This window comes from Notolabrus celidotus, chromosome 11 (assembly GCF_009762535.1).
Source record: "Notolabrus celidotus isolate fNotCel1 chromosome 11, fNotCel1.pri, whole genome shotgun sequence".
Taxonomy (NCBI): Eukaryota; Metazoa; Chordata; class Actinopteri; order Labriformes; family Labridae; genus Notolabrus; species Notolabrus celidotus.
In genome coordinates, this window is record NC_048282.1 from 15,154,829 (window position 1) to 15,175,367 (window position 20,539).

Below are 20,539 nucleotides of genomic sequence, written 5' to 3' on the forward strand. Positions count from 1 at the left end.
CCATTGGCAACCGGACCCGTGTTCACGAGGACAGTATCTCGCGCATCTGGACAGCCCCACACTCCGAGGACAGCGCGAGGAGGAGTTGATGTAAAGATAGTTGCTGTTGGTTTGTGTGTCATCGCTAAATATAGATAGTTACACATTTTGAAGACTCATAAAAAAAAACAAAAAACTTGGAGAGCTTTTGTTGTAAGAGCACACCGTGTTGTCTTGGCAACACTGGGCCGCCGTGCTATTGAATTTCAAAGATGGGGCCCATTCTTCTGTTCACGGACTTCAGCGACACTGAATGAACTGAAACAGACTGAAACAGACTCGAACGGTGAGTTTCTATTTCCATACAAAGTCACGGATTTTGTTCTGTTTTGTTCAAGTTTTGGTAGGTCCGATGTTGGCAAGTAGCTAAACAAAGGGTCAGAGAATGCAAACAACCCTCCTCACAAAGGCGAGTAAGTTTTCAACATAGTGAAAAAAATATGAGTCAAAATAAGGCTTTCTTTATATTGATCGTAGTGCACCTGACTTTATTTATTAATGCTACAACAGTGCAGGGTTCAGTTTAGAGGAGTGTCCTTAAATTAAACAAAAATGCCCAAAATCTTCAGTAAATTGCCTAAAGTTACACAAATATTTTCTAAAGACGTTCAGAACCACCCCACACATGGCCATTAGAGATGGGATTTATGGCTCTTTGCAGGGAACCGGATCTTGAGGAGCTGTTCCTTTCAAAGAGCCGTTCAAAAGACTGACTCTTTGGCTCATTGTTAAATATATATATTAATTTATCTTTTAGGAGTCAACCGGGGTTACTCGTTTTTATCAAGGAAACAATCACTGGTAGCAGTTAAAATATAAGATTTGGATCAGAGTAATTAAAATTTAGGGAGCAGATTAGACTGGGTTATTGATTATAATTTCATTTGGCATGGTAACCACTCCATAAAATGGTGCCATATCCCCATGCTTCGACAGTGAGATCACTGTTTTGAATTTTCCCTCACCTAAAAACCTTTGTGGTACTATAAAAACTATGCAGGTTACAGATAACTTCCATGCAAAACAACTTTACTGTAAAATTTTCCACACAAGAACATTTTAACAATACAGAAAAAAATATAAAAATAATAAATAAGAATAAATATTTATGTATATAAAAATATAAATACAGCAAGAATAAAAATTAGGACATTATAAAAATTTGAATGCAAAATTGTACTACCACACCTGGTGTTTCTACACCTGAACTACTTTACAAACAGGAGCTCAGCTCCTTGACTCGAATCCACATCAAAACAATGTAAACAACAACAAAGTGTAGACAATAATTGTGAACAAAAGACTCATGGGGCACGCAAGTGACACGTGAAGGCAGCGTTGGCAATCTGCATATAAAAATGGCTCCCAAATGAACGGCTCGCAACTGCGAATCGGTTCTCATCGTTCACTGAAAAGAGCCGTTCAAAAGATCGACTCGATCGACTCGTTCGCCAACGTCACATTTCTAGTGGCAATGCCCAGTGGTGCATAGTGCCATCATGCCCCAAAGAAAACGTGCTAATGTACCCTCTTGGATTCCACTGTAGATAAAACATTGAAACTACTTTCCCAGGTGTTCTTTCAGAGGAAATAGCATAAAAAGCGCCCTCTGGATGCCCCTCAGATTTTTAAACTGTATAAATTATCTAGATAATCAATGATATAGAAATAGATACATCATTTTGTGTTTTCCTTTTTCATGATTGCATTTCCAGTACAAATGGTCACATAATTATTCACCAGAAAGCGGGGAATTCAGTGTTAGCTGCTCAAGGACCCTGTTCTCTATTGATTATACTTTAAACTAACTGTGACTTTGGATATTAATCTTTTTGTGTCCCCATATGATACTTCAATGTGAGTAAGGTGTTTATGATCAGACAGAAAGGGTACATAAAAGGAAACTTTTAATGTGTGCACATATACTTCATGCCACCTCTGTAAGAGTCAGTGCCCCAGTTTGGCCACCAAAGACAAAAAGGTCTTGCTCCAGTCCCTGGCCTGTTGTGAGAGGTTTTTGATTCATGCTTAGAATTGACTAGTCTACTGTTCAGCCTGATAATTTAAAAGTTAGAAAATTAGCTTTGACCTCATTTCCTTGTCCTCATTTAAACCATCAGGTGACATCAATGGTGTAATCACTTTGAGCAGCTGAAGAGAAACATACAAAGAGGGCCTACCATCTGACCATGACTGCTGTCGTCCGACCTGGAGTTCGAGTTTCAGAGCTCTGTGAGAAGGGGGACAAGTTCCTTGAGGCTGGAGAGTTAGAGAGGGCTACCACTCTCTACATGTCTGCCTTCAGGACTCACGCCGCCTCCACTGTATCCCACATGCGGCAGTTGAAGTCTAGCCTGGGTGGAGTGATCTCTTCTCTGGAAGGCTGGCTTGATAGTTATGGGGACAACCAGCCTGCAGAGAGTCTTAACAAAGGTCTTGCAGCTGTATTTCTGTCCACGCTCTGCCCCAACAATCTATCAGCCACCATTTTCAAAATGGAGTCTCTCCTTCAGAACAGCGGGCAAAGCTGTGAGGAGATTATTGCTCGCTGTACTGCTCTGCTCGGAGGAAAGCAAAACCATCTTCCTCAAGGCCCAGCCTGCACCATGCTGGAAACTACCCGAGCCTTGGCCTGCTTGTTCTCAGAGCCTCACAGTGTCAAGGGGCTAAAGCTTTACCTCAGAGCTTACTTGATGAACAAACCTGACACCATCACACTCGTTCAAAACAGACAAGCGCAACACCTCCCTAAAATAGTAGAGGCTTTTAAAGACCAACTGCTGCAAATGCATCCCTCTTTGATGCCTGACGCTGGCTGTGCAGTATCAACAAAGGAGAGTGAAAAGCTTGGTGTTGATGCTGCTTCTACAATTATTGAGTTTTTGTTGGCCATATCACCTGGTGATAGAGATGTGCAGGAAGTCCAAGCAGCATGTTTGTTTTCAGCCAGCAGATTTGGAGACAGTGTAGAGATGTACTCTGCTCTCTTGCATCATAGTCATTATAAGAATGCACTGGAGAAAAGTGAGGGAAAGCCATTAAAAGTTAGTCCCGAGAGGAGAGCCAAGCTCTTAACCAGTAGAGCTGCAGCCTACCTGTCAGCAGGTGGAAGGACTATGGAGGCATGCAGGGACCTGGGGGAGGCATTTGAAACCCATCCTGCCACTGCAAGGGTTTGTTTCCAAAGGTTATTTACAGATCTTGGTACAGGGATGGCTGCTCGCAACCATCTCCGTCAACAGGCAGAGAGGGGCCTGTCTGATTACAGAGAAAGGGTCCTTATTCGTCCAGACCTTCGGTCTACTGAAGGAGTTGAACTCCTGGACCCTGCCATCACTCAGTTACGAACTCTGTGCCATTTGGAGCCCGATGGAGGAGGCAGAGAGCTGCGGGTCCGATTAGCAGACTGTCTGCTCCTTAGAGGGGAACACAAAGAAGCCCTCTCTATCTGTAGCCAGCTAGCTGCTGCTCAAAGTCCACAGAGCTATCAAAACACAGTGCAGGTTCTTCGTGGATACGCTCGACTTCTCTCTGATGAACACAAGGGGGCATTAGAAGACTTCCAGGCCGTGATTGAACACACTGCCCCCCACCCATCCAGCTGTGTGAGGGCGCTGTGTGGCAGGGGCCTCCTGCGAATGATGGACAGCTCAAACTACCTCACAGCTCTAGACTATGTCACTGCCAGCAGGCTGCAGCCGCAGGAAACAGCACTGACTGTTCGCTGCTTAGTGCCATGGAACTACCGGGGGCTGCTGGTCACCGTTTTACTGGAGCAGGGAAGGGTCATGCTGGAGGGGACAGGAGAGCATGAATCCAAGTCTTGTCCCCACGAAGACTCCCGAAAGCAACAGCAGCGAGATCAGCTACAGGCCTCATCAAGGAGAGACAACCAGAGATCAGGGTATGATGTTTGTCTCACATGCATTTTATTAATCAGGCCTTATTTGGAAGACATTTTTAATTCCCACACTATAAAATTCACAGATGTGTATTAAAAAAAATTGAATTTAAATGGAATCCTCATATTATAAATTATGTCACACATTCATTAATTTGCTGGACCCTTTCAAAGAATTTAGCCATATTATTGTCATTTCATCACACCTGTGCTTTCCCTCGTGTCAAGTCATTATGTCTGCAGTGAATCAAAGTGAGTGAACAACCCAAACTTCACTCTTATCATGATTAATGGTAAATGTGACTTTTATGATGTCTGCATTAGAACTCCTGCTGGTGTCCACTCCCTGGCTCTTCTATTGATGGAGCTCCAGCCTGGGACTGATGGGTCTCAGATCCTGGCAGCAGATGCCTTGTACCAGCTTGGCCGAGTGGAGGAGGCATACCGGCTACTACTATCCATAGGGTCCACCAGTCCTCGGGCGCCAGTACTGGCTCGCCTTGCCCTGCTTCAGCTACACAGAGGCTTCTTATATGACACCAATCAGGTATGTAGGTTTTTGGACTGTAGGTCCCAAACTGAGGTCCAGAGGCAAAAAACTCTTTGCATGCATATGTTACAAAAAGACTACTTGTGTTGCAATGTTACATTGTAGCCTTTTTGAGTGGCTGGATATGAAGATTAATACATTACTCAAAAATAAAGCCTTTGTAAGACCTGTTGCCCTGCAAGTCAGTACAGTACAGTATAATCTAGAAAATCTCTACTTGTCTCAACCCATGAAGAGCAGGTTCAATTATAAACATGATTTTTCTTTATTAATGCAATTAATAAATCATTTTTAGATTTTTAAATAATGATAATAATAATGATAATTATAATACTTCAAGAACTCAAAAACACTGCACAATTTTAAAATCAATACAAGAAAGGAACACAAATCAAACCAAACAAAACAACAATACAATCACAAATTAAAAGCTAACTTAAAAAGGTGAGTTTTAATAGAGATTTGAATGTTGAAGGGTCAGAGCAGTTCTGGATATGAGTGGGGAGTGAGTTCCAGAGGGTGGGGGCGGCTATGGAGAAGGCTCTGTCCCCCTAGGTTCGGCCCTGATATTATGGCCCTACTGTGACAGTCAACGTCCTTCGATCTAAAGAAAAAAATAATTCGTCTAAGCTTAAATGACATTAACTTTTTTATTTTCTATGCAGCTCCTGAAAAAGCTCATTCAGTGTGGTGACACATGCTGCTTGCACCCCCTGTTGGCAGTGGCACAGCAGAAGGATCGAGCTCTGCTGCAGGCACACTGTCACTTTGCTGCCAAACGCATCCTGGAGGGCACACGAGAGGAGAGCGGTGTCAGAGAGGCTGTGGCATATCTGTCCATTGCTATCATGGCATCTGGTGATTAGAAACTCGTTTATCAGATATGGATGTTTGTTATTGATGTGATTATAATTTATCAATACAGTATTTATAGGCTATACCCAAATCTTAATTTGAATACAGGGTTGGGGGAAAACATATGTTTTATTTTAAACTTCTTCGGCTTTGCAGCTAGATTTTTTATTTTAGCACATTCCATTCAGGTTTCTGATCTGTCTTTTGATATGATCAAAATATAACTGTAGTTGGGAGTAAAATAAAAAATGGAAGTGTTGCAAATATTCTCACACCAATCACATAATGCATTGTTCTAGGTGGCAAGGCAGTAGACTCTCTGCTGGAGAGAGCAAGGTGTTATGCCCTGCTGGGCCAAAGAAAGACTGCTATCTTTGATTTCAGTGCCATTCTGAAGGAGAATCCAAAACATGTCCAGGCACTCTGTGGAAGAGGCTTTACTTATCTCATCCTGAACCAACAAAAGGTATTCTGTTAACAGTTTATTGTATTTTATTGACCCTCCAGCCTCAGTTACCCCAATATATAGTAGACCATGGTGCTATTGACTAACCAAGCTCAGAAATAGGAGGGGAAAAAAATACGTTTCATTTTATGTTGGTGGATATGTCAGGATACTTGAGACTACATTTCTTGCATACAGGATGTCAGGAAATGTTATAGTTGCATGCAGTTTCTAATTTGGAGGAAATCTAACTTTTAAAATCTTAACATTTTTAGGAATGCACACATGATATCTTGGCAGCACTTCAGATAAACACAGATATAGTGACAAAAGACATCCTGTCACTCAAGGACAAGGCACGGAAGCTGGTCTGTGATTGGCTGCACCAGTTCTGCCGAACCAACCTTTCAGACATCCTGGTCTCTTCCTCTGTTCCCTGCCACGAAGAGCAGCTTAGAGAGGCTTTTATTATTAGTGGAGCTCTGATGAGGACTGACTGCAGAGAGCCCAGATGGCATCTCCTCTATGTGGACACACTTTTAGCCAAAGGTGAGATGGTAATTATCAGTGGCATCCTTAAATCACTGGAAATAGTCCTCTTAGAATGTTATGGTTCAGGCTGTTCTAATTTGATAAGAAAGGAAATTGTACCAGGTGCTCCTTGTTTACAGTTAACCCTATTCCTGCTGTTGTGGTCCATCTGCTCCAGGTGAAGTAGAGGCAGCGGGTGCTCATCTGTGCCAGGTGTTTGGCCAGGAGCCAAGAGATGCAGTGGCTCAGGCCAGGCTGGGTGTGGTGGAGGCCTGGAAGAAGAACTACCGCAGCGCAACACACAGGCTCAGCAAACTGACAGAAAAAGATTCATCCAGTTTGGACTTTCTGCTTGCCCTGATCCCAGTCACTCATCGAAAATGCACTGCACAGGTACGCTAAGAGCGGGGAGCCTCGGTTATAGATATGTATAATATAATAATAATACTAATAATAATAATAATAATTTAATTTGTAGAGCACTTTTCAAAAACCAAGTTACAAAGTGCTTTACATGGGCAGTAAAATAAAACAGGCAGCTCATAAAAACACAGAAGTCAAGATAAAGAAATAAAAAATACTTTAAAAGACATAAAATTTCCCTAAAAAGAACTCTAAAGGAATACAATTGTTTTAAAATATATTTCTTAAGACGGTTAAAATAAAATAAAGTCAAATAAAATTCAGATAAAATCCGGGAAGGCTCTGCGATAAAAGTATGTATGTTTTAAGGGGGGATTTTAAAAGAGCTCACTGTCTCAGCCGACCAGAGTGAGCACCATCAACAAGTTGTTTTGGATGTCTTTATTATTCTCCAACCATCAGGAAATTAGTGCTATCATTTTCTCTTAGTATTTTTATGACAAAGATAAAACTTGTGCCAACATCTCTTTTGGATATATAGAGTACAATGTTTTACAATAAAAGGAATAGATGACTGAAAACAATTCATTTAAAAAAATAAGACTGCTAGGGTACTAAAATGGTTGATTTTTCATCACAGAGACAGTCAAATATAACAAGCCTTTAAGATGTTTGTTACACTGTTTTTATGTGAAGACAGTTTGGCATGCACAATGTTTATAGAGGTTGCAGTATAAACGTAGAGACTGATGAAATTATGACCCCGTGTAGTGTAGTGTTCTCTGATTTGTGGTGGTGTCTCAGTCGTACCAGACCTGATTTCCTGATTGATTTAAATTAATCTTGAGCCTTGCATTTTATTCATCATTTCTTGATTACATGCATCGCAGTTAGATTTCCTCCATGTGTTTTTTACAATTTCAAAATACTTACAAGACACTGCATCAGACCATTTCTTTGTAAGCTATAATTAATACTTTTGCATGAATTGCTTTCACTGTTACAGGTAGCAGCACAGGAGGCCAGCAATGTGTCATACAGTGGCCACTGGGATCAGACTCTCACACTCTTGAATGTTGCAGTACAAGCAACGGGCAATCACAGATCTCAGTATCTTCGCCAGCGGGCTGCTTGCCTCGCTCAACTTGGCTTACATGAGCGGGCCACTATCGACCTAGACAGAGTTATCCAAAGACATGGGGGAACTGACCCTAGTTGTTCAGATGAACCTCATGTGTGGGCAGAGGACCTGTGTCGACGAGGCCGCAGCTTAGTGCTTTGCTCCAAAGAAGGAGCAGCTCTGGAGGACTTCACCCAGGCTTTAGAGGTCCACAGGGACAAGACCATCCAGTGTGTAGAGGCTGGTCTGGGGAGGCTGCGCCTGGCTGAGTGCTTCCTGCGGGGGGCGCTGCAGCACTATGGAGAACAGCAGCTCTGTAAAGCCTGGACATTAGTTGAATGTGGCCTTGTTATGGACAGTGAGAATGCAGAGCTCCGCAGGCTGAAGGCAAAGGTGAAACGAGAAGTGGCCAGCCCCTGTAATGTCAACTAGTACTGAAAGTTAGGATCAAAAAGAGCTCCACCTGAGGTCACATAATGTTAATATAAATTTGCTTAGATCTTAACAGGTCGCACAACTTAACTGCTGTCAGCTCATCCACATTTTACAGGACACAATACATTGTTGTCTCAGGACATGGTACTTCAGGCCATAATTCTTCTTCAAGTTTAACAGCAGTATGTGTTATAGTATTCCTCTCCTTTATAACTACAGTTCACTCTATATGATTTTCAATGCAATAAGTTCACCAGATCCTTTACAATCCTTTTACTTTTGGAAACACTTTACCAAGATAGTTCATATATTTATTAGCTTAACCCTCCTGTTATGTTTGTTTCTTAGGGACAGCAATAATGTTCTAGGGTCAATTTGACCTGGGACACATTTAATGATTCAAAAGTGTCAGAACCCAAAAAAATCCCAATAAACATTTTTTAAATGCCATTATCAACTCCATTACTAACCATTTAAATCAATATTTATTGGATTGGTGGTCTTTAATTCTCACAGATCATGGTCCAATGAGGATAATTCACTTGTTTCTTATTCCTGTTTTTTTGTGTACATTGGAAAGTGAATGGGGTGAAATATGTCACACAGTTGCAAAGAAACATTTAGTATTTGACACTTCTGACCCCTTGTAGCCTCCACTTTGACTGCCGGGTCAAATTGAACCACGAACAGTATCTATGTAATATTAACATGCAGGGGGAGTTGCAAAATGAACCAAAAAAATACTTAACTTTTTTTTTTTTTGATTTTCGAACTTTAGAATGGGTCACTTTGACCTGCAACACAACAGGAGGGTTAATTATGAGAAATCAAAGACTCAAGGTCACACTGATTATATTATACAAAGAAATCACACAACATGAATTTAAATTGTTTATTCCAATCAATCACACCAGGATAAGAGCTATGAGAAAGTGATCAATGTGCAGGTTTAATGCTCTTGAAACAAATAAGGCACAATTTTATTTCAAACTACCAATGACAACAACCACAATATAGAATAAGCATAAATACAGGAAAACAGAATAAAAACTGGATGTTGTCCCTAACACTGACATTTAATAATTCAAACTTAATTACACAGTCTTCTGAGTGCCCCTAAAGAGAAGCTTTATGAATTAGATGGGTGTAGAAATATAGCTTGATCTGTTTAGAGTCAACTTCTGTTTAGATGGTAGTTATGCAGACACTGTTATATATTGTGGTTCCATGTTGCCAAAGTAAGACTTCTCCCACTCGCTCATGAGGTCAAAGTGCAGTGGACGGTCACAGAAGGTGCAGGAAGCTGTCGCCGGGCTGTTGAGCAGGAGCCCTGCTTCCTGCCACACCTCCACCAGTTTCTCTGTGAATCAAACACACCAGTTTAGAAGAATGAACAATTACATGCCAATATTCATTTCTGTATTGTTTCTTCTTAGAAATAAAATGTAATCTCTTGAACTTTTTGCAACCACAAGCTATAGTTGCAGGGTTTTGCTGCCAAGGTGGAACATTTTAAATATCTCTGTGGAGTAATGTCATTACTACTGCATTGCGGTGTATTGTGACGAGTGGATGCCAAGACACTCATATATGATTACAAATAAGAGACAGACTCACTTGGACAAGCATAAATCACTTGTACCAGCCATTGTTCCCACTTAAATTGATTAGAAATTACTAAAAGAACTCTGACCTAATTTATGTAAAGACTCCTGCACTCACCCACAAAGTACTCCATCATGGCGGGGTTGTGATGAGGAGATGGAGCCAAACGCAGCAGCTCCTCACCACGAGGCACCGTGGGGTAGTTGATGGCCTGGACGTAGATGTTGTGTCTCTCCAGGAGGATGTCACACACCTTTGTGTTCAGCTCAGCATTGCCCACCTACAGAATGAAGCATGAGGGGTAGCAGGTTTAGTGTCATGTAATTTGAGATTCAAGGGCATCACTGTGACATGACTCACCATTTGGGGCCACTAGTATATCAGTGGATTCATAATTATTTGTTAAGTAGTAATCATATGAGGCACTGAAACATATTAAATGTTAGGACTACAAATTGCTTAGTAAACAATTTATTTTAATGATAAAATAAAAGGAAGCATGATTCTGACATGACATAATGACATTTAACATGGGACTACAAACTATTCAAATAACTTGTGACCTGTTATTGCTTGTTCAAAAAATATGATTAGGATAATAAGTAGACAGCCAAAGTAAACAGTTCTGGTTGCCCACTCCTGAATACATCTCTTCTGTGCTCTGTTGATTTGTTACATGAATATACATTAGCCAGACTTTTTTACTTGTCATAGTTTGGACAGCACTGATGTTACAGATGACAGTATTGGTTATGTTCTGTTGGTATTCAGCAAGCTATAATTGTATTCAGAGTGCGTCATGCACAACATCAAGACTCTGAAAACTAAGCAACTTAAAACAATTAAGCTAGCATTAATTTCAATGTTAACCCTCCTGTTATGTTTGTTCTCTGGAACAGCAATAATGTTCCTGGGTCAATTTGATCTGGGGCATATTCAATTATCCGAAAGTGTCAGAACCCCAAAAAATCCCAATACACATTTTTAGCCCTAATTTTTAACTCCATTACTAACCATTTAAATCAAGATTTAGTCCATTGGTGTTCTTTAATTCTCACAGATCATGGTTCAGTGAGGATAACTCACTCGTTTTTCATTAAAATTCATGTTAAAACTTTTTTTTAATGTACATTAGAAAGCCTTAAATATAAATAAAATTGTTTTGCATTACTTAGATTTCTGTTTATTATATTTTACGACTTGAATTATTATTATTTATTTTTATGAAGTGATGTTTATAAATGAACACGAGACCTCTTCTCACATGCTGCCCAGATTTTATGCTGCATTTAGCTGGTTTGGAAGGCATATTTTGCCTAAAATAGACTTTAAAAAGGGTCAATTTGACCCGCAACATAACAGGGTTAACCCCTATGCTTTCTTTACAGGGATATCTTGAAAGTGAAACAGGCCTATATAAAAGGATGCTTAATAAAAGGCTGCACTTGTACCAGTGTTATAGGTTCCTAACTCTTCATGAAATTAAATTTATTTTCACTATGCACATATCTAAGTATTTGAAATGTTTTCTAGATGTTAAGCGAACAATGTTGTGATAGCTGCCAGATTTATAAAAATGATATAATAAGGAAATAAGTTTCATTCAAGGTCCTATTGTAAGAAGACTTCATACCCGTATTGGGATGATGTGACTGGGACAGTTGACCACAGGCAGACCTTTATCCATCAGCAGTTGCCTCATGTGTTTGACGTTCCTCTGGTGGGCTCTGCGGAGCCCCTGACCCTCAGGACTCTTCAGGACCCGAACAGACTCCAGAGCCCCAGCCAGGTTCATTGGGGGCAGGGCAGTGGTGAAGATGAAGCCGGCTGCGAAGGAGCGCACTGTGTCCACCAGGGCGTCGCTGCTGGCAATGTAACCTCCAACACAGCCGAAGGCTTTTCCTGGAACAGCAACAGACAACAGAGGGTATGTGAGGTGAGGAGGCAGAAAATAGCTAGAGATAGGAAGTGCACTGAATCAAAGCAGAATGTAGCACACTTAACCTTAGTAATTCTACTTGGATGTACTTCACTTTTTCAGTTCTATCACATTAAAAATAATTCATATTACCCCATACTTCTATGTTACAGCTCCCTTTAAGATTAATATTGAACATTTAAAATGTATTTCATTATTAAAACATAAAATGCGCATTTCACAAGTTAAACTACTAGACAGCATAATATAAAGGTCAAATTCTTTAGAAGTTACATTACACATAATTATGATATAATAATGAATAATATTATAATACATATATTACTACTACTACTACTACTACTACTACTACTACTACTACTACTACTACTAATAATAATAATTATTATTATTATTATTATAATAATAATAATAATAATGATAATAATAATTAAAACCTAAACAACAATTGTTGGAAATTGGCATTTTAGAATCAAACTTTTTACTTTAGTATTATTATTAGACCTTTATTTTACCAGGTACCAGTTCTCATTGACAATTTTATATTACAATTTAATAGGATACTTCTCTAATTTTAAATAATAATGTCAAATGTATTTTAAACAATACACCCCATTAGTCATGCAAAACATATTTTGCGATCTAGTGTCTAATACAGAAGCCTGAAACCATACCAGGCCTGGGTGATATTATGAAGTTATAATTAATTAAGTTTCTTTGAGAAATAATAGCACCACCTTATTGTATCAAAATAAAAGTTGTGAGTTGTAAACAACGTTAAGTTCATGTGAACTCTTAAGGTCGCCCTGACAGGAATCCTAGATTAACCCCTTCAGCAGTCATACAGCCACACACAGCACAGACTCCCCGATGATGGTTTTATCAGAGCGACCATTGAGGGGGTAGAGCTTCACCCAGCTGATAAAGACTCTGTTTCCTGTAAATAGAGCTCACTACGACCCTGCCCTTATTTAACCAACATGCAACAAGCATTATGCTTTTTTTCTGGGTACTGCTGCAATGTTGGCACGGTGACAATGTCAGTTCAACTCCCTGTAAATAAGAGATTTTTTCCAAGAAGGGAGGCATTGAAGAGGTATCGGGCTTGATCAGAGGTATTGCTGCTGTGTTGGCAATATGGCAATGTCTGTTATCATCGTTATTGAACGTTTTTCTTAGAAGAAGGCAATTCATCTGTGGCAGTTTGAGGCCGTTTGCCATGCCCTTTGAGTGTTGTAGAAAAAGAAGATGTTTACAGATTTATGTTGAAGTTATCAGCTTCAGAGGGGCTTTCATATCTCATATCTCAGATATTTCATCTTACCTTTCATAACTGAGAAAAAAAAAAGGAAAACTGGATCGCTCAGGTGGAAATAAAAAAAAAGAGGATTTCCTCCCAGTACTCACCTAAGGTCCCAGAAACGATGTCAATCTTGTGCATAATATTGTCTCTCTCTCCCACTCCAGCTCCATGTGCTCCGTACAGACCCACAGCGTGAACCTCATCAACAAACGTCAGAGCTCCATAACGGTGAGATACATCGCACAGCTCTTCCAGAGGACAGATGCCTCCTGAAAGCCCCACAGAATAAGGTAGCATAATTAGAACTGTGTATTAAGGGCGAACAGATGGAGATCTGTGCTGCACACGTCAGCAGTGTGATCTGGATGTGTACTTTTTAATGAGGATATATGTGGTGAGTTACTGTTTGCAAATACTTAAATATGTCTTCCTTTTATTAATCATAAAACATTTACACCACAACAACATTCTGTTAGTGTTTTATATAGTCTTCCTTCTTCTCTGAGAAACAGTCCTCCATTCAGGTTACTTCAGCTTGTGCTTTATGGAGCTGTCAACAGTGTAATATCGCACAGAGAAATAGAGCTGAGGGAGGAAAACTATTTCCTCCCACGTAGGACACTGATGGATGGTGGATAAAAGAGACGGAATAGCAGCAGATTATCGAGCCATAAATACTCCAAAGCTGGCTCTGTCTTTTTAACTTATTGATTATTAACTTTATAAATGCTAATTGGTTGACTCCATTAATAAAGCACATTAAGAATAAAGTGTTCCATGGATGTTTTCCTGGCTTTATCAGCACACAGTTATTATTTATTTTAATTATTGAAGTTTCTTTGGCACATGTGAATATGTGCCAAATGAATATACTTATTAATCTTGATTTGGCAGCATTTAAACAACAGATCTATTCTAATACAATTATTTAACTGTGAACTGGAGAATTTTAGTTACACGTCTTCTAACTTATTCAGAACAAAGACAATTCTACTCTTAAAGAGACAAACATTTCACTGAATAAAAACATAAACAAACATTAGTTTTAAGACAGATTAACGCTTCATGGTACTTACCGTCCATTGAATGCACGGTCTCAAAGGCGACTATTTTGGGCTTCTTTGGGTCCGAGCGTTGCAGCAGCTCCTCCAGGTGTCGGCTGTCATTGTGGCGGAAGATGAAGCGCTTGGCTCCACTGTTCCTGATGCCCTGAATCATTGATGCGTGGTTCCCTGCATCAGAGTAGATCTCGCAACCTGGACGCCACAGTGAACACACCGTGAAACCAGTGGAGATGACTTCCCTCTAAACAATCACGACTCTGATCACACTTTCTACTATGAAAGAAATATAGGAAAAAATATATGCATTTTTGTCTAAATGTATGAGCCCAAGAACATGATAGGAAATCATTTAAAGCATGACAAAATGTGACAGCATCATTCTTACAAATCCATGTTTGTATTTCACTTCCTGAATCTTTAATAAAATCTTTAGGTTTAGAGGTCAGAGGTCAGTATTTACCTGGAAGCATCTTGGCCAAAGTAAAGAGGGTGGAGTCATTTGCCACAAAGCAGGAGGAGAAGACGAGAGCTGCGTCTTTCTGGTGCAGCTGAGCCAGCTCATTCTCCAGAGACACATGGAAGTTACTGGTGCCTGAAATGTTCCTGGTCCCCCCTGCTCCTGCACCGTGTCTAATGAGAGCATCTCTGAGGACATACAGAAAAAAAAATGAAGCATTTGACACAACTGAATCAGTCTCAACTTCACTATTTTGAAACTTGAAATGTGCTTTTTCTGACTCATTTACCTGATTGCCCCCACGACCTGAGGGTGCCGACTCATTCCCAGATAATCATTGCTGCACCAGACAGACACCGGCGAGCCTTCTCGACCAGAGATGGAGTAATCATCCGCGAAAGGGAAGACCTCAGCGCTCCTGTTTACGGTCTTGAAGACCCTGTATGTGTGGTCCTTCCTTTTCTCTGCAATCTTCTCCATGAAGAAGTCATCATAGTTGTAGCTCGGGCCAACTGCGAGAAAGAAATTTGATAATGAAACATGCATTATAAGACCATTATACAAACATAACAAGACTATTTACTGGAGTGTATTTGAGCTGTTTAACATACTCATGCTGTCTTTGAGGAGGTGGGTGACTGAGTTGGTTTGAGCAGAGTTTGGGAAGATGGATCCCTTTAAACCCTTCAACAGAGAGCTCATCAAACCTGTGAAAGAGGAGTGCAGCTCTGTCACAATTTGTATTATATTTGATATTTTGTAAATAAGACTCAGATAATGCCACTCTGGTGTTTGTTATTGTACCACTATTGCTTTTAGTTTCTCCTACCTTCGCTGACGTCCTCCTGTACCTCAGGACTGGCTTGAACTACCCCAAGCTGAGAGGTGACAAAAGGACAGTCCTTGGAAACTAACACAGCCACCTGTGTAGCTGTTTGAGCAAACAGCCGCCGCTGGTCCTCTGTTGGAAGCTGGTGATTCTTTGTTTTGGTGGGTGAGACGCCAAGCTTGGCCTTCAGAGAGCCTGGGCCGCTCACGCTGATCTGGCGGGTGATGATGGGACATTGATGGGCCAGAGAAAGCAAGGCGGCTCCTGTTCCCCTCAAAGCTGGCTTAGGGACGGACTTCAGGAAGGGGCAGTGGTGAAGGAAGGCTGCCATGGTAATGTAGATGTTCTGAGTCTGGATTAAGATATAGAATATAAGACATTTGTTTTATTCTACAAAAGATATAGTCTGCCTAATCCTATCGTAGAATACAAACTGGATTAATGCCAGGATGTGTTAAAAAAAATCATCCTAAATCATTGGCAGTAATCTAACACTTCCTCTCTTATCTTTCATAAGTCAGTTGACCAAAATGGGAAATTGTGTTGTCTAGGTATGGGTTGAACTTGAAGCTTAAATTCATGAAACAAAAATTCCATGTAAGTTCAAATGATAAGCATGCTCAGAGACTCTTTAAATGTGTGGTTCAGTGCAGCTTCTGGGAGCAGCGGGTGCCTCTGGGTGCAGCAGGTTACTGCTGCTTATCTTCCCCCTGCAGACGCTCAAGTGCTGCGCTGACAGACGTCATCAGCTGTGGCTGATTACAGCAGCACCTATCAAATCCTCCATAAAACACAACAGGGATGGACACTTTTTTTTATTATAAATGATCAGGTCCATGTGATGCCAGAAAAACTGTGTTGAGTAGCTGAGAAAATACACAACTGATCAAATTGTGACAATACAATTAAAGATATGGCTTTCTAATTGCCGATGAACACCTGTGTGTGTAATTTAGTTTACACAGAGGGGCCATCCGTATCCCTTCCTCAAAATCTCCTGCGGTCAGCAGATAAGGGGAATTCTTGGGATTGTGGCTTTCTCTTGTGGTTAGATGCTATCTTCATGTCAGACTCTCTTGTGCCTTTAAACACAAATATATGTCAAGCATTTTTTTTTCAACCGAAGCATTTATTCTTGTTGTTGGTAAAACAATTAAACTTTTGATTACATGCCAGAAAAACCCTTATCTATCTGTAACCAGCTGTGGTATACACATCTCATGTTTCTCCTCACTGACTGAAAGTTGTTTTGCATTAACTATGTTTCAATCTAGTTTAATAAATCATTCATTAATGAAGCAATTAGTAATACATTCTTAAGATAATTAAAGCTCATGATAATACACATTGTTAGATAGCATTGTATAGCAGTGTACATAAAAACACTACTAATAATGGTACTCATAATACTTATCAAATAATACAACTTAGTTATATTATATTAACACACTGCTACTAATTTACTAATGATTCTACATAATGCTAAAAATGTAACTACTACAAAAAATTCAAATAATGTTCTTTATGTCTACAGCAGGAATAATACAAAATATGACAACAAAAACAATGCTCTATAAGCAACAACAACATCCAATAAAAAGATAAACAATGTAATAATAACAATAATAATAATAATAATAATAATAACAATAATAATAATAATAATAATAATAATAATAATAATGATAATGATACTACTACTACTAATAATAATAATATTAAATATAATAATAATAAATATAATAATAATAATAATGATAATAATAATAATGATAATAATAATAAATATAATAATAATGATAATAATAATAAATATAAATATAATAAATACATGTATGTGTTAATATCATCATATGGATTTAAATGAATATAGAAGTAAGCAAGTCTTGTATCAAAGAGTCAGGAGCTCACCTGTTGACCTGCACTGAGGACGAACTTCAAAACAGCAAATAGTCAAATGTTAGAAAGTGTCAGAGTTATGGGTCAGAAGTTGATGTGTATTATGCAATCAGTTTCCCTCCCACCCGTTAGAAGTGTCAGCGGTTGGGGCCTTTCAAGGAGGTGTGTCTGTATGTCTGTATATGTGTGTGTGCGTGCACATGGGAGGTGCAAACTAATGATAGGAGTTCATTGAAACTGTAGAATGACTTCTTGGTAGACATTTCCATTTGATATTTTCAATTAAACCGATGATGGTGTTTTTTCCATTCGATTTCATACAAAACAGGAGTATAAAATACAACCCTGTTTCCAAAAACGTTGGGATACTGTGGGAAATGTGTGATGATTTGCAAAACATTGTAACTCCCTATTTAACTGAAACTTGCATTTGGAGTTGGAAAGTTGTAGGCTCATTAGGACTTTGATTCCAGGAATGGGTTTCAAAAAAGCTGGGTCAGGGTCAGGTTAATCAATCTGTGTCATCGTCTCTTCTTAGAAGAACACTGTAAGTGTTCAGGAACTGAGGAGACCAACTGCTGTCTTTTTGTATCATTCTGGAAGCGGATCAATGTTTTTTAATTCTGTTTTTATTTATGATTTTTACTTCAGGGTCTCCTTTGTAATGTTTAATTTTTCAAAGTGGTTGTCCTTTACCAGATAAGAAAGCAAATAGAAACTTTTTACACTACATCCCTTAGTTAGCATTTATTAGTGTTAAATAAAAAATTATAAAGACATTACAACAAAAAACAATGTACTTGTAAGCACACATTTTGAAATTTTGGAAACTTTAAAATAATTATCATCAGCTAAATCTTATTATGTAAACTTTTAAATTAATGTTTAGGTAATTACAAAAAATAGTATCAAATGAATAATAATTGAATCATTTTTCCACACCTAAGCCACATACACATGATAGAAACGTCACCATGAGGCAAACAAGTGTCTAGGGTCAACAAATAAAGTTTAAACTTGTGTTTAAAAGCGAATGTGCTGCTTTTGCAATGTGTAGAGGAGGGTTAAAGTGCTGTGTTATTTCTACACCCCTTTATTTCATAGGAAACATTTTTGTTCCATTACGGAAAAAAAAAAAATATAGTCATAGTAATTGGGGCAGAGGAAAAGAAACGATAGCTAGAACTGTTGTTCCCTATAGGGACATAATATTCAAAGACACCAGAATCAGAACCTGCAGGTTCAGCCACTTTGGTTTACAGCCAAGTTAGGTTTATGAATTTGAGGTATTTGTCTTTGTTCTTTAATTCAAAAACAACAAATACAGGGGCTTAGAGACCGATTTAAGAAATAGACAAATAATGACACTGCAGGCAGCCTTGTCAGTGTGGCTGCTGACAAACAATGATAACACCCCCCTGAATGATAACACGTTTCCCCCATCCTAAATGACAACATATCAAATCTGCAACAGTTACTGGCTAGTGTTTAACGTAAATTATGTTATCATGTATAATGTAGTTTAGTATTGATTGTGACATTAATATCAGTCATGTACAGAAACCCATATCAAACCCCAATGTATCTTTCTATTTTGTAAACTAAATCCATCTAAAATCCATCTCAAACATGTCAGTGCCTAGGAAAACCCTGTATGTTAGATTGCAATGTGCATGGAATAGTGTATGTTATTATCAAATTGCTGTAGTTTATCTAACGCATAGTTTAGTTATATGATGCAACAAGTCCCAGCATCAGTATTACAGAGGCTACAGTATAACAGATTGACTACTGAGTGGAACTTATGGAAAATATTAATTTAAGGTTGTGTTAGGGGATTTGTATTTCAAGCTGCAATATCAAACAAATACATGTACCAAACCAAGTCTTTTTAGAATAAAACATCAGGTAATAGCTGCTCTTAATACAGTCCCTCAGCTTGACAAGCAGCTCCTGTTCTTCTCTTTCTTATTCAGTCTGTTCTCTGTTAAACCCTCTCCCTGTCTGTCAGGCAGGCCTGTGATTAGCTCTTTATCTTTGTGACAGTGTGTGCGTGCGTGTGTGCGTGCGTGTGTGTGTGTGTGTGTGTGTATGTGTGTTGTGTATGTGTGCGTGTGTGCGTGCGTGTGTGCGTGCGTGCGTGTGTGCGTGCGTGCGTGCGTGCGTGTGTGTGTGTGTGTGTGTGTGCGTGCGTGTGTGTGTGCTCTCACCAGCAGATGGTGCATTCCTCGGGTTTTTATGAATCGCTGCTGGTGCCTGTGGTCGTGTAGAGGCGGAGTTTTCCCCTCCGTCGTCGACGTGCAGGCGGACGAGCAGCAGCAGCAGCATCAGCAGCAGGCAGAGGGCAGCAGGCTGGTTCTATCATCATCCTGAGTGGATCAGAGGAACGACATCATCATCACCATCATCCACCATCCACACCGACAAGGACAACCGCTCCTCCTCATACCGCACAGGGAAAGGACATTTTATTTTGAACAAAGGTAGAAAATCGCATCGACAGTGACAAGATGTTGGCCTGTACAGAGATGATCACCATGTGTCTTCAGTCTGCCAAACACGAACACCTGAGAAAGCAGCAGGAGCTGGACCACAACAAAAATCAAGGCATTTCTCTGGTTCAGGATGTAAGTATGCGCTGATTTCAAACTGATATTGTTGCAAAATTCGAGCTTTTCTCATTAGCCCATCCGTTTACCATGTAATTGGTTAATTCAGTGCATGATTGTATCCATAATTAAACGTGACTTTTCGGGATGAGTAATCCCCTGCCCTTCACCTTCCTCTTTATGAATGGTTCCCACTGAGCTAATATTCTCATTCATATGTGCTTGATGTAAAGCAGCTCTGTTATGTAAGAAAGGTGAGTGCATGACCATTAGTGCGTGAATAACAAGAGATGCCTGAACAGGGTCACGTGTTTGCATTCATTAAGCCTTATTAACATTTATAGCATTAGAATACTCGTCAGTTCAATTAGTTTATTTTTCCATTTGCTCATGACATTGGTTGTACCCATACAGTAGATGAAACATGCATAGAGCCTGTATAAAAAATGATGTGCTTTACTTTCTTTAGCAACCTCCTTTCTTCACACATCTCCAAATAGACACTTAAGATAGAAGATCTTACATTTTTAATGATTTAATGTGGCTATTGCTAGCACAGATGGCAGAAGGTTGATTCACATGCACAGGAGCTGTC

The 20,539-nt window shown here is 39.5% G+C and overlaps 3 protein-coding genes across 4 annotated transcripts in view; 2 read left to right on the top strand and 1 right to left on the bottom strand.

The window, feature by feature from the left end:
* Window positions 1-9,710, top strand: ttc34 (tetratricopeptide repeat domain 34). Its single transcript, XM_034696409.1, has 8 exons — window positions 1-325; window positions 2,160-3,943; window positions 4,265-4,487; window positions 5,156-5,348; window positions 5,645-5,811; window positions 6,066-6,339; window positions 6,500-6,714; window positions 7,691-9,710. The coding sequence occupies exons 2-8, from the start codon at window positions 2,229-2,231 to the stop codon at window positions 8,234-8,236; spliced, it is 3,333 nt and encodes a 1,110-aa protein (XP_034552300.1). The 5' UTR covers window positions 1-325; window positions 2,160-2,228; the 3' UTR covers window positions 8,237-9,710.
* Window positions 9,118-19,607, bottom strand: alas2 (aminolevulinate, delta-, synthase 2). 2 transcript variants are annotated; one of them, XM_034696410.1, is made up of 11 exons: window positions 19,546-19,595; window positions 17,348-17,371; window positions 15,437-15,788; window positions 15,219-15,314; window positions 14,897-15,119; window positions 14,611-14,795; window positions 14,163-14,342; window positions 13,191-13,355; window positions 11,478-11,746; window positions 9,962-10,124; window positions 9,118-9,599 (listed from the first exon to the last, which is right to left on the bottom strand). In XM_034696410.1, exons 1-11 carry the CDS (start codon window positions 19,558-19,560, stop codon window positions 9,436-9,438), a joined length of 1,836 nt encoding a protein of 611 aa, XP_034552301.1. In that variant the 5' UTR covers window positions 19,561-19,595; the 3' UTR covers window positions 9,118-9,435. The 2 variants fall into 2 exon arrangements, with proteins under 2 accessions (XP_034552301.1, XP_034552302.1); XM_034696411.1 differs by lacking the exon at window positions 17,348-17,371 and having other exon boundaries at window positions 19,546-19,607.
* The window catches only part of LOC117821871 (N-terminal EF-hand calcium-binding protein 1-like), a 20,859-nt gene continuing 19,923 nt past the window's right edge, over window positions 19,604-20,539 (top strand). The window contains exon 1 of the mRNA XM_034696412.1: window positions 19,604-19,962. Coding sequence (XP_034552303.1) covers window positions 19,846-19,962 — 117 coding nt within the window. The 5' untranslated portion in view covers window positions 19,604-19,845. The remainder of the gene's footprint in view (window positions 19,963-20,539) is intronic.